The sequence below is a fragment of the Delphinapterus leucas genome, chromosome 9 (genome assembly GCF_059928025.1).
Source record: "Delphinapterus leucas isolate spDelLeu-1000000601 "Yukka" chromosome 9, BTC_Dleu_Yukka2, whole genome shotgun sequence".
NCBI lineage: Eukaryota > Metazoa > Chordata > Mammalia > Artiodactyla > Monodontidae > Delphinapterus > Delphinapterus leucas.
The window spans coordinates 79,557,452-79,571,036 of record NC_143137.1 but is presented as its reverse complement, the minus strand read 5'-3'; the positions used below and the strand labels follow the sequence as shown (position 1 = coordinate 79,571,036).

General features: G+C 36.3%; 1 protein-coding gene across 1 annotated transcript in view; it reads right to left on the bottom strand.

The window, feature by feature from the left end:
* Positions 1 to 961: 961 nt before the first annotated feature.
* Positions 962 to 13,585, bottom strand: part of SEMA3E (semaphorin 3E) — a 108,688-nt gene continuing 96,064 nt past the window's right edge. Inside the window, exon 16 of the mRNA XM_022562640.2 lies at positions 962 to 3,654. Coding sequence (XP_022418348.2) covers positions 3,202 to 3,654 — 453 coding nt within the window. The 3' untranslated portion in view covers positions 962 to 3,201. The remainder of the gene's footprint in view (positions 3,655 to 13,585) is intronic.

Here is a 13,585-nt window from a genome sequence, read left to right as displayed (position 1 = left end):
CATGCTTACCACTAACACTCCAAACGATTTACTGTAATTTACAAATTTTACAAATGTTCATAATAACTATGAAGATTTACAAAACCCTACACCCTATAGCGAATATTACACACTTGATTAAAAACATCCTAAGTATTTAACTAACTTTAGGAAGGAAAAAACTCTAAAATATATATGGAATTGCCACTTACTAAGCAGGCAAAGACTTTCTGCTCCCTTTTTGCTAGAGCTCTTATGAGTGTTTATTACTATTTTTAAATCCTGTTTCTCCAAGTTGATAGCTTTGCACTGAAATATTCAGTAATAACCACAAAAGAAAACATTAGCAATGTAGAAGGCTAGATGTGGAAGAGACGTTACAAATCATAAAGTAAGATCCATTCAAGTTGTAATCCTTCTAGTTAACAAATCTCCATCTCTAGCTCAATGGGTGACACAAAACTGAAAACAGAGGTGCACATTGTCCTATGCCAAACTCATTCTATTCACAGGTCCTCTCCCTTCCCAGAGAATAACATAGAAGACAGCTGAAGAAGCAGGAGACTGACCCCACATGGAGGTGTCCCTTTGAATCTAGGATGGGTAGTTATGGGTTATGTTTCTTTCTCAGCTGTGTGTTCCCAGAGGGCACGGGGTCTGGCGAAAATGTGCTGGTGTCAAGGCAGGTGACTAAGTATGTGCCCTTCCTGAGTTCAAGAAAAAGGGGATAAAAAGGATCAATTCACCTGTGATTTTCCAAGCTTGGGCATGTCGCAAAGGAGATTCTAAATTTGATTTCTAATGCCAGACAGAACAAAAGATTGCAAGTATGTTTTTGTGGTATGTTTCAGATTCTCAAGGACAGGACAGCATAGGTTGTTGGTTTGTCTTTTGAGAGGGCAATGGAGATTTATCTTAAAGTATGTCATGATGTGGATGTGTGTGTGTGTGTGTGTGTGTGTGTGTGTGTGTGTGTGTGAGACTGTGTACCTGCACTCACGTATGGGGGGAGAAAAGAGGAGGGAGGAGCCGGCGGCAGAGAGACAGAGAGAGAGACAGAAACTGAGAAAACAGAAAAATAAGTGTGTGTGAAATTTAGTGCTCTCCCTAAACTGTGAACTTGTGTCCTCAAAATTTTCTTACCAGGCTTCTTTCAAGTTAGCATTTTAAAAAGCTTCTTTCTTTTTCTTGTTAAAATAGTCATCTCATTTTAGCTGAACAGCTTGTAGGACCATTTATTCTTAAGACTTACGTCATAGAAAAGTTATTTTCCTTAGTCTTCTCTCTTCAGTTACCAAATATTTTAGCTCACAATTGACGTCACTGCTATCATTATTATTAAATGCTTGTGTGTGTTATTTAAAGTGATAACTACTTATACGGCAACTGCCTTATTTTAAAAAAAATTTGAATTCAGGAGAAAATCCTACTTTCCCTTCTCTTGTGTTAATGGAAGAATATTTTCAATTATGCTTTGCCTTATCTGTTCACTTTGAGTATTTCAGACATAAAGTTTGCTAAGGACCCTCCCTGTGATTTGTGGTTATGGCTCTATTTCTCCATGTTGGGCAGGCTTTCATTGAAACAAATACAGTTTTCGGTTAATATTGGTGGGCAGCAATGACCTCCAGTGGATTTCTAGGTAAATAACAACTGCATTTTTCAGAAAATGTTAACTTCTGATATATTTGTTTCCTTTAGGACTTTTGGAGCTTGGCAGCTTATTGAATGAACTTTCCAAACTTTCTTAAATTTGTTAATGTTTGAATGAAATTGCAAACCATCACAAGTTATCAACACTTTAACTTTCTTAAATGTATAGCCTATAAGCTAATTTTGAAAACTGAAATTAACGTTATTCAAAATTAACATTTAAATATTCATAATTGTTTTCATGTGTAATTCACTTGCTTTTAGTTTGTGGCTAAATGAAAACTCTCAGAATTTCATATTTTAGAAAGTTAATGGCTAAACAGAAGAAAAAACTTCAGGAAATAAGCATTCTCAAAAATAAAAACTTCTGATAAGATTTATAAGAAAAAAGTTAAGGTGCTCTAAACATCTCAGTAGTTAAGTGAACCTCATGAAACAATTTTCCTATTTGTTAATATAAAATTGAAAGGAAATTTTGGTGTCTGAGAGCAGAATGCTTTACTTATTTTTAAATAATAAAACATGTTTCTGGAATATCTTTTAAATTTCATGGAAGACTATTTAAAAGGCATAAAATTTAAGTTTTAATAGAGCTTCAGTGCCGTAGTATCTTCATTTTGGGCTTGTGAGGTAATAATAAACATATTATCTCCACTTTAAAACATGATATAGGTATTAACACATTTTTACTCCAGTTAGTTTTTTTTCTGAAAATGAGCTAGATACAGTTACTGAGAAACTGGTTTCAGATCTTTACTGCACAATCCATAGAATTAAAAAAAAAAAGAGAATATACCTTTTCTACCACAAGAGGGCAGCAAAAATGTTTTCAGTTAGAGTCTGTCACTCCAGCTGTTCTGACATATTTTGCTGTTTTTCTGAGTAGTTACCTTGACTTTCTTCTTTCTGCACTGGAGTGAAATTGAAAGAATGTGTTTTCATCCTGAAACAGGACTATTGTGAATGTGGTTTAATGAATGTTTTATGAAAAGCACAAGCCTCAAGGTGACCACAATTTTTCCTTCACAGTTTACGATAATTACAACACACCTGCTTCATAAAGCTCATGGCTTAGACAACACTAACACAATAATTCTTAAAGACTACAGATGGTTCACATGAGAATGTTAAAGTATCTGATATTCTATATATTTTACATCGTGGTGGAAAGGCAAAATTCAGAAGGATTAAAACGTATATTTTTGCCATGATTATGAAAATCTCTAATTTTTCAGCAATATTGCAATAATCTTAAGTCTTCCCAGGGTAAAATAATAACTGCCAATGGAAAAGCAGACAAGTACTCAAAGCTACAGCTATGGTCACCTTTCGATAAATATAATGTGAAATCATCAAGCAATAACGTTTTTTAAAAATCAGGTAATTTTATGTACGGTTCAACCAGTCAAATGAGTATATAGAATAATTTATCATAACACCTTTATAGTCCTTTCTGCATTACAGAAATCTCTTTTAAGTAATGCAAAGAAGGTGGATGGTTTCTCTTTCTCTTTTTTTTTTGGTTTCTAAATATAAATTCTTCAGAAGCCAGTAGCTGGTTTCGCCCCATCAGGAGTCCAGCACATGCCTAGGCAGGCGATAATGCTCGGCTTTGGGACGGAGCTTTTTTTCCTGTGGGTTGGCATACTTCCACTTGGAAGGGGACATTTTAAGCTTTTTTCTCTTTTTATCCGTGCACCATACCTTTTCACAGTATTCTTCTACTCTCTGGAAGTTGCTATAACCAATCAGCTGCAAGAATTCCTTGTACCAGGGTTTGGTTCCATGTGGGATGCTGCTCTGAACAGGACAAGGCGTCTTGTGAGGCCCGTCCTCTTCGTAGTCTTTGGTAAACATTTCCTCCACTCTCTCCTCTTCCACAACCTCCAGGGTGATTTTACGGATTGTATGGACAAAACTATGTTCTACTGTCTGGCAAAAATAGGTCCCAGCATCCACTTTGCGTACCCTCAGGAAGAGTAAACCGAGGTCCATCTTAACCATTCTGTCATCTGTCTTCACCTGCAAGAAGAAGAAAATCAACGGCACTGAAGTATTATCCAGGACAAAAGAACGCCAACCTATAACCCTTTCCACTATCTAGAATTTTTTCATTTTTGTTATCGTATGATGAAATCCTAAAAATCATATATATAATTATATATATTATATACCTATTATATGAGTATATTAACTATATATTATATAAATGATGTCAGTATTTTATTTATAATTCATATTTTAATACATATATTTCTTTTATATTATATTTATATTGTTATACTATATATAAATATGGTATAAATATATATGAGAAAGAGGTAATAACATCAGGTATGTGTGTGTGTGTCCTGAACTTATTTATATTGAGATCACTTCATATCAATGACTTTGAGGTCAATTTACATCAGTATTGTTAAGAGCAAACTGAGAGAGCTTTCTCCCAGTTCAGCATAGCACTCAAAGTTTGAGTGAAATGAAGATTTGTCAAATTTAATTTCTTTTGTAATGCCAGAACAAATGCCATTTCTCACATTATTAGTTCAGGGGTTCTTATGTTTCCCAGATCATAATGCTCAATGTACCTACAAGCACCTGTGTTGAGAGAGCTGGGATACCTATACTCTCTCTCCTTACTGAAAAAAACCCCCAAAAAATCCATCCATTTCATTTCACTGTTTTTTGCTACGTATTTCATGACTGTTTCTTTGACCTTATCTCATGGCAGTCTCCCCCAAATCCTTCTTCTTTCTGTTCCTGCTTTCATGCCCAACTTCATTCTGTTTCAGGACCTAGAGGAATTCCCATACGGCTGGTTCCTTCTCAGCCCGAAAGGCTGAACCAAATGTCATTTCTTCAGGCCTCCTTCACACCCAATGTCAAAGTATCTCCTTCCCTTAATACCATCATTTCACCTGTTAACCTTTGTACACCCGAGCCTGCGACATTACCTGCAAATACATAACAACAGTCCTGTAATAAGTTTTCTTTTACCTGGTATCTTTCTCCTTTATGTCAACATATGGGCGCTATTTTACTCTTCAAAGTCCACTCCTTTTCGTCATGCTCCTGATTGAGAACTTATTCAGACTCTATTGCTCCTCTGAGCAGGTGAGCATTGCTCAAGGAACCAGATTCTGCCTTTCTCATTGTCTATCCCAAAGCAGCTTAATGTGGTGTTTCTCACTAGGGTTGGTGGAAGAGGAACACTTCTGGAGACGAATGAATTTTCTAGAAGGATTTCTTAATGTGTTTATTTTCATGATAATCAATATAAATTAATAAACTCTATTTGGGATCGTGTGGAAGATCAACCTCATTGTGAGTCTTTGTGTTTATTCTGAACCATTTTTAAAGCTTGAATAGTTTCCAGCTGCTGAGAACAAAGGTACATTTAATATGTTACTGATACGTTCCAGCCATATGAAAACCAAACAACTCTACGTGCTAATGTACATAAAAAGTTTTGAGGTCACTTGAACAACGTGTGTGGGGACTGCGTCATCATATGGCACAAGGTGCTGTGGACAGATGTTTTACACACACACGTACACACACGTATGTGGTAGTCTGTATTCCAGAATATGTTCATGGAGATACCTTATTTCAGCGAAAAAAAGTCATCACATTAAATAAACATTTAAATGACGCATATATTTATTTGTAAATTTATTTTCATTCTATATTTGAATAAAAGCTATGAGCATAAAGAATGCATTTCTGGTTTCAGTCTTGTGAATATTTAATAAACACTCTAAGTGATGATGGCAGCCCAAGAAAATGTTTTACTTTTAAGGGCAGGTGGTGGGGGGAACCTATACAATACTAGAATCAAACCTTCCTCCTCACAACTGCCACTGCTCTTGGCCCCTGAGCTCTCCCCTTACTTCGCACTTCCAGGTCTTATTCTGGTCTTAGTCTTTCTTTCCATTAGTTGAACTCCTTTCTGTTGTTGGGAACTCCACCCGTCCATTACTTAAAAAAATTCCTTCTAGGCTTAAATTTCCCCTTCTTAAATGAATACTTTCTTTACAGCCCACAAAAATCTTTTGTTTCTTTTTGTAACTCAATAGCATTCACATCTGTAGTACATAAGTTGGTATTTTTATTCCTCTTCAAATTATTTTTCCATACAATTTTTATCTCTTGAACCATATACTAAGTTTCATAATGGCAAAGGCCTATCTCCTAATCACTCTGAATATTCCACACTGAGTGCTCAGAACACACTGAAAAATGAGAACATACTAATTAGTTCATAGTGCACAAACATGCAAAACAATGGGGTATACCCGTAAAGATACATCCAAAAGTTATTCACTTTTCCTAGGTAAGTTCAATAATGACTTGGGTAGAGAGGAAACAAGCATGATTTCAGGAGCAGTTACTAACTAATGAAAGAAGAGGTCTGTGCTCCACAGATACATAGAAAAAACAGTTCCAGGACACTGTCTTCCCCTGAAAAGAATCTGCATACAAACATCATCACGAATATGATCCTTTGATCTCTCCCTACTATACTCCTGTGAGAGTGAATAATACATGAGAAAACACGAAAGTCACCTAGCCTAGTTTCTGGAATAGAGCAAGCAGTCTATGAAAGTGTTTTGAAATAAAGCAAAAATAGAAATAAATACAAACCTTTCATCACTGGATGAGAAGTAGTTTCTTGTTTTTTGTTTTCTGTTTCCAAGTCTGGTATAAAAAGCAGGTGTTTCTTTCATAATCAGAAACCCAAGTTTGAGAAACTGCACTGTGTATAGATAAAGTCCAGACTGGTTCAAAAATGTGGAAGCACGACAATTACAATGAGAATTGTCCTACATCATTTATTTGCATGTTATAGATAGTGCCTGTCTTGGAATTTTGGTCTCCCCTCCTGGTTACAGTGAATCATAAATTTAGGAAAAGATGTTTTAACTCTTGAGTCTGGACAGCTGTACACTATGAAGGTTAAACTGCTTTGAAAGTTAAATATATCTTCCATGACCTATGATAAAAATATGCCTAAAAATAAAAAATGACTTAGAAATTTGGATTTGAATTCTTTCCACAATGTAATCTTTCCCCTTTTGTTAACATGGATATCTTCAACATCAAATCTTTATTACAGAATTGTTTTCATCCAGCTGTTCTGTCTGCAGACCAGATTTCCTTGGTCAAGAAGATGGTACAGGGACTTCCCTGGTGGCGCAGTGGTTAAGAATCCTCCTGCCAATGCAGGAGACATGGGTTCGAGCCCTGGCCAGGGAAGATCCCATATGCCGCGGAGCAACTGAGCCCGTGTGCCACAACTGCTGAGCCTGTGCTCTGGAGCCCGCGAGCCACAGCTACTGAGCCCACGTGCTGCAACTGCTGAAGCCCACGCACCTAGAGCCCGTGCTCCGCAGCAGGAAAGACCACCGCAATGAAAGGCCCGCGCGCCACAACGAAGAGTGGCCCCCGCTCGCCGCAACTAGAGAAAGTCCGCGCACAGTGGCGAAGACCCAACGCAGCCAAAAAATAAATAAATTTATTAAAAAAAAAGAAGATGGTACATAATACATCACTTTATCAAATATTCTTATAGGCAATCTATAAAAACACAAAATTTCTTACTGAAAATGGTTTTAATATTTTTAGCTATAAAGATTGATTCAGTATGCTTCATAATGTCAAATAAAAAAAGTAGTTGAACAAAAACCCTGCACATCTGGTAGCTAGTCAGGAAGAAGCAGTGATTTCCATGTGTATCAACCATATGATATGGTTCCACACTTTTTATAGGAAATGGACAGACATAGGCCTTGAATTAGTTAGTTCAGAATATATTTAACAATGAAATCAGTTTTAGTAAAGAAATAAAGACCAACAATTTTATATATTTGTTTATCTGGCCTTCTTTCAATAAAAAAAAATTTGTTTGACTTACAGAAAATGTGTCATATATTACAGTATAAAAATAAAATTTTCCTTTTATTAAAAACACTTTCCAATGTGAACTTGCTATATGACAGAGATGATTCCCCAAGAGAGACAGGATGAATTACTTAATAGCTCATTTGGGGGAACCTACCACACTATACAGAGAACAAGTAAAGTTGTATTTACTTCAGATTAAAGATCCACCTGGAGAAAACGTAAATCTAACACAAGAAGATGCTGAGAAGAAAGTTATCATAAATAAGAACTCTATACTGTGAAAAATGTATTCAAAATATCAACTATATCAAAGAAGTTTGGAATATTTACATTCAAGAATGGATTAATGTACACAGAAGATGCAAAGAATTCTTGAAAGTCAACAAAGAGAAATAAAAGATGGAATGGAAAAAGCATATAAATAGGCAATTCAGAGGAGAAACCCAAATGTTTAATAAGTATGCAAAGTTAATGTTCAACCTTACTAGTAATTTTAGGAATGCAAATTTAAACGAAATACTACATTATACCCAGAAGAAAGGCAAAAAATAGAAAATACCAAATATAGGTGAGGATATAGGGAAATGGGAACCCACATGAACTGCTTTGAGAGTGCAGATGGTGCAGAAATTCTGCAAAGCAAGCTGGCAATAGTTATAGAAATGAAAGATGTTGACAGATAATAATTTAGAAATTTTCACTCAGATCTATAAGGGGTTACCTGCAGAGATGATCATTAAAGATATGGTAGTGAGGGCTTCCCTGGTGGCGCAGTGGTTGGCAGTCCGCCTGCCGATGCAGGGGACATGGGTTCGTGCCCCGGTCCGGGAAGATCCCACATGCCGCGGAGCGGCTAGGCCTGTGAGCCATGGCCGCTGAGCCTGCGCATCTGGAGCCTGTGCTCCGCAACGGGAGGGACCACAACAGTGAGAGGCCCGCGTACCACAAAAGAAAAACAAAAAACAAAAAAACAAAGATATGGTAGTGAGAATTAACAACACTCTTGGTCCACTCGTAGGGGAATGGATCAATTAGGAGCAATGAATACACGCGATGGGATGAGCAGCCTTCAGAAACAATGAAACAGAGACACACAAAGCAACAGTGATAAACCATACAAACATAGCGCTGAGTTTTAAAAAGTAGAAGCAGAATAAGAGTTATAACACAATACATTTATTTTCTCAGCTCATGTACACTAAAAATGTTACATACTTGTTCAATATACAAATGTAGTACTAGACTTATCCCAATCATTACAGTGGATGTACATGGGGAAGCAAGGATGAAAATGGAGAAAGGTGGTCTAGGAAAAATAAAGTCAAACAAGAGAGGATATTTGTGTGGACTGATCATGGCAATGTGCCATAAACTAAGCAGTATGATTAAATTATGCAACTGAAGTCAAAAGTAAGAACCAAAAAGCAAAACAAAGAAACCAGCAAAAACTCCAAATGTAGGGGTGGGATAGGGAGGGTGGGAGAGAGGGAGACGCAAGAGGGAAGAGATATGGGAACATATGTATATGTATAACTGATTCACTTTGTTATAAAGCAGAAACTAACACATCATTGTAAACCAATTATACTCCAATAAAGATGTAAAAATAAAAAAACAAAATAAATAAAAAATAAAATAAACCCCAAATGCTTGTAATGATCATCCTGGTTTGGAAAACACTAAACTAAATCGTCTGTAAGATCTGTTCATCCTCTAGTATACTATAATTATATACTTTTAGAAATACCTTTTGAAAATAAGCAAACAGCAGTTTAAAAGTAATGTTTTGTTGAAAATTTCTATAGAGAAGAATATCAGGGGACTTCCCTGGTGGTCCAGTGGTTAAGAATCCACCTTCCAATGCAGGGGACGTGCATTCTATCCCTGGTCGGGGAACTAAGATCCCACATGCTGTGGGGCAACTAAGCCCACGCGCTGCAACTACTGAGCCCGTGTGCTCTAGAGCCTGCGTGCCACAATTAGAGAGCCTGTGTGCCGCAACTACTGAGCCCGCGCGCTCTGGAGCCTGCAAGCCACAACTAGAAAGAAGCCCACATGCCGCAACTAGAGAAGTCCGTGCACCGCAACGAAGAGCCCATGCGCCACAGCGAAGGATCCCACATGCCGCGACTAGGACCTGATGCAGCCAAATAAATAAAATAAAAAAATAAAAAAGAATATCAGGATGATCAGGATGAAGGGAATAAGAGGACAGAGGATGAAAGTAAAGATAATGTTTGAACACAAAACTGCATACCATAAGGCACTGAACAGCTACTCTAATTGGAGTATAAATTCAAAACTAAATTTCCTAGTGACCAAAGGAAAGAGGAAAGTATGATAAATTCTGAGATCCAAGTGTCTCTAAAATGCACTTTTAAAGTTACTTTCTGCATTACCATGTTACTTCGCTTAATCAGATGTTCAGAGTCAGACTGGTCTCAATGGGATTAAACAGATCGTGATCTGATTCCATAGATCTAGAAAGATATATGTTTAATTTTCAAAGGTGTTCAGCATTCTCTTGGAAAATTAACAGAAGACAGTTCTACCTGAAACTCTAGATCCATTCTTATGATCACATAGCTGCTTTATATTTTCCCTTCATACAATAGAAACTGTCTTCGCCATTGCAATGGAAAAAATGAAATTAATAAGCTATATTGCTAATTACTCCAGAACTAAAATACAAAGCATATGACATTATAAAAACATGCTTGTCAAGGTTCAAAAATGTAAGTTTTGAATATTTACCTGTAAATAGTTGCTAGTTTAGAAAAAATGAGAACATTTTTTAACAGACTGAAGTAGAAACATCAAAACTACTAAACAGATGTTTCAAACGAGGCAAAGAGTTCACATACTTTAATGTTATGATAACAAGAAAAACAAAGAAATAATATTCACGTGAAACAAATCTGATGCTTTCAAAACATGTAAATAAAGACAGAAATGTAAACTTAGGGCTGTCACTGATCCCTGTCATGGATTAGCTAGCACTGGTGAAGGTCAAGAAAATATGAGTCATCTAGCAAACAAGATGGTACAATGAAGATAAGATTTTGCTTCAAAAGTTTCCGAGTTTTCACTACATAATGCAACTGCAACATTAAAAGATGTAATCTGTGTACTCCACTTTTCTTTCTTTTGTTTTTACAAGAGAAGCTGTCTCCATAATGCATTGAGTCATCAATAAAATTATGCTTTCATGGAGACTGTACAAATTTAGCATAGATGCAATGAACTCTAAGTTATCTAGAAGGAACTGCTGACTGATAAGTTAACTATGCCTCTTAGATTTCTCAACAATATTTAAATAACTTTGATGAATTTATCCTACTCAGTAGGTGGTCTGAAGACAAAGTTAAGAAGTGACAAATTTTTGGTACAGAGTTAAAAAAGAATTGAGAGAGTAAAGTCAAATTGAAGTTTTGGAGTTTTGCTGTCAACTTACATCCTCTCTTGAATTTTCTACAATAAACATGCACATCTGAGCATTATTTAAGCAGTCTATACAGTGCATAAAATTGATACTTTATTTTTAAGACCCACAAACACACAAAAATAGTTTCCCTTAAGTAGAGAATCCCCAATGGAAAGGATAAACAAAGATCAAGGGGGAAATAAATCTTCCATGCTTACCAAGGGATAAATTATGATGATGGTCTTATGGACCAGCAGCTTACTGGCCTGCCTTATACCACTTTGGCATGGGCATGAAGAATATTTTACGCATTTTGGGATTGCTCTGAAACTTCCCCACTGGGGATTTATGAACTCCTTCCTAGAACCCAACCTTGTTTACAGTGTCTTTGGGATGCACATTGGTTTTGTCAGTAAAGAATAAAATCCCAAAGAGCACATTCCAAGAAAATATTCATTTTGTTTGGTTTTGCTGAAAACACATTCCAATGAAATTATAGTGCTCAGCACAAAATGAGGGCTTGGTTTTTCATGAAAAGATATTTTGTCCAAAGTACAGAGGTACTTAATAAGACTTTACTTGTATACGTTTTCATTTTGAGCTCTTTAATCAGAGGTCAATACACTTCCTGTAAAGGGCTATAAAGATTTGGGGCTTCATATGTCATATGGTCTCTGTTATAACTACTCAACTTTGCAGTTGTAGCATGAAAACAATCATAGACACCAGGTAAACAAATGAGCGTGGCAGTTTTCAAATAAAATTTTATTTATAAACGAGGCTGAGGGCCAGATTTGGCCCGCAGGTTGTACTTTGCCAACTTCTGTTTTAAATTGTCAAGGTTCCAAAGACTATTCTATTTTCAGGTTAAAAATAATATACTCCAAACTTAAAACATTCAAAATGAGGATCATATTAACGTGAGCAGTTACACTAATCTGAGTAGCTTGAAGAAACTACGGCTTTCTTTGACATGATAAGTGAAAATTACACACAGTGAACTAATAAATATTTAAATCTAAGCAAATCAATGCATATTTCAATTTTTCCTCAATTACTTAGTTTTATTTCATTAAAAAAATTTTTTTTAAGATTTTTTTTTGATGTGCACCATTTTTAAAGTCTTTATTGAATTTGTTACAATATTGCTTCTATTTCACGTTTTGGTTTTTTGGCCCTGGCATGTGGGATCTTAGCTCCCTGCCAAGGGATTGAACCCGTACCCCCTGCATTGGAAGGCAGTCTTAACCACTGGACTGCCAGGGAAGTCCCTCAATTACTTAGTTTTAAAATATAGTGCTCATGCATTTTAGAGAAAGAGAAATACATAGAGAAATAATGCAATTTTCCAACCACATGCCTTACCAAGTATGGATGCCTTTCCTTTGGGATGTTACTCAGAATTAAATTTTTGCAATTATTTTGGAGGCTTGTAAATTCAAATACATCAAACTGCAGAAATTGAGACTTCATAAACCAGGGTATATCATTTTGGGGTGATTTAGTTGTGTTTCTAACAGTTCTGTCCTTTGCAATCACACAAACATACTTTACACCTCCTTCATAAAAGGAAGATTTGAGCTGTATTCCAAATTCAAATTATATGTAGAAATATATACGGCCACCGAATTTAAACCATTATAGAAGGCCTATGGAACAGCTAAACTAGGATTCTGTAAATGAACTTACCCTTATCCACATACATAAAATCTTCCTTTTTTCTCCTCAGTTCAGAGAACGAGGGTTCTTCCTCTTCCTTCTTAGAATCTACCCTGTCACTTCTGCAATGATATTCTCTCCCATACTCTTCATCTTGCTTCATCAATTAACTGCACATTTTCGTCTTCATGGCTACTTCCCTTCAACCTCTAACCATGACCAAGTCATTGTTTCTCTTAAGCCAAAAAAGCAAAGCAGAAGTTCTTTCAACTCTCGTCTCCTACTGTTGACCTCTCTCAAACTTCTCACCTAAACCTTTAGGTCGAGAACATTATATGAACTGTTTCTAATCCCACACAGCCCTGAGCATCAACGTCACTTCACCTGTTGCAAGATGGCTCCTGCCTTAACCATTCTACTAAACGTTCGCACTAGAGCCTGGGCACTTATTTTTTGAATTTTTCACTGGGTGCTGTTTGTTACTTTGTCCTTATCCAATTCCTTTTCTCTGAGTTCTACTATACCACATCCCCAACTGCACCATCTCTACTTCCTCAAGCTATACTACTCTAGTGGTACTTACCATTTGTGTACTTTCCATCAGTTACTTAATTTTATCTCTGTAATGCACATAATAATACTAACTACCGCAGAGAAATGTTGTAAGTTTTAAAAAAGTTACTACACATGAAGCACTTAGAACAGTACGGGGCACGTAGTAAGCACTAAATGAATGTTAACTATAATTATGACTTGTTTCCCTAACGATTTTACTCTTCATCTTTTAGAGTTTTTTCTTCTCCTATTTTTTCCTTATATGTGCATTTTCCCCTTGCTTCTAGCTTTAGTTCACAATGCTTCCTATTTACTCCAAGCCTCCAAGGCAGGCTATGGCAGTTAGAGGCACCACTGCAGTGTAACTAAGGGCCTAGGGTTAAAACCAGAATATCTGGCTCAAATTCAGACTGA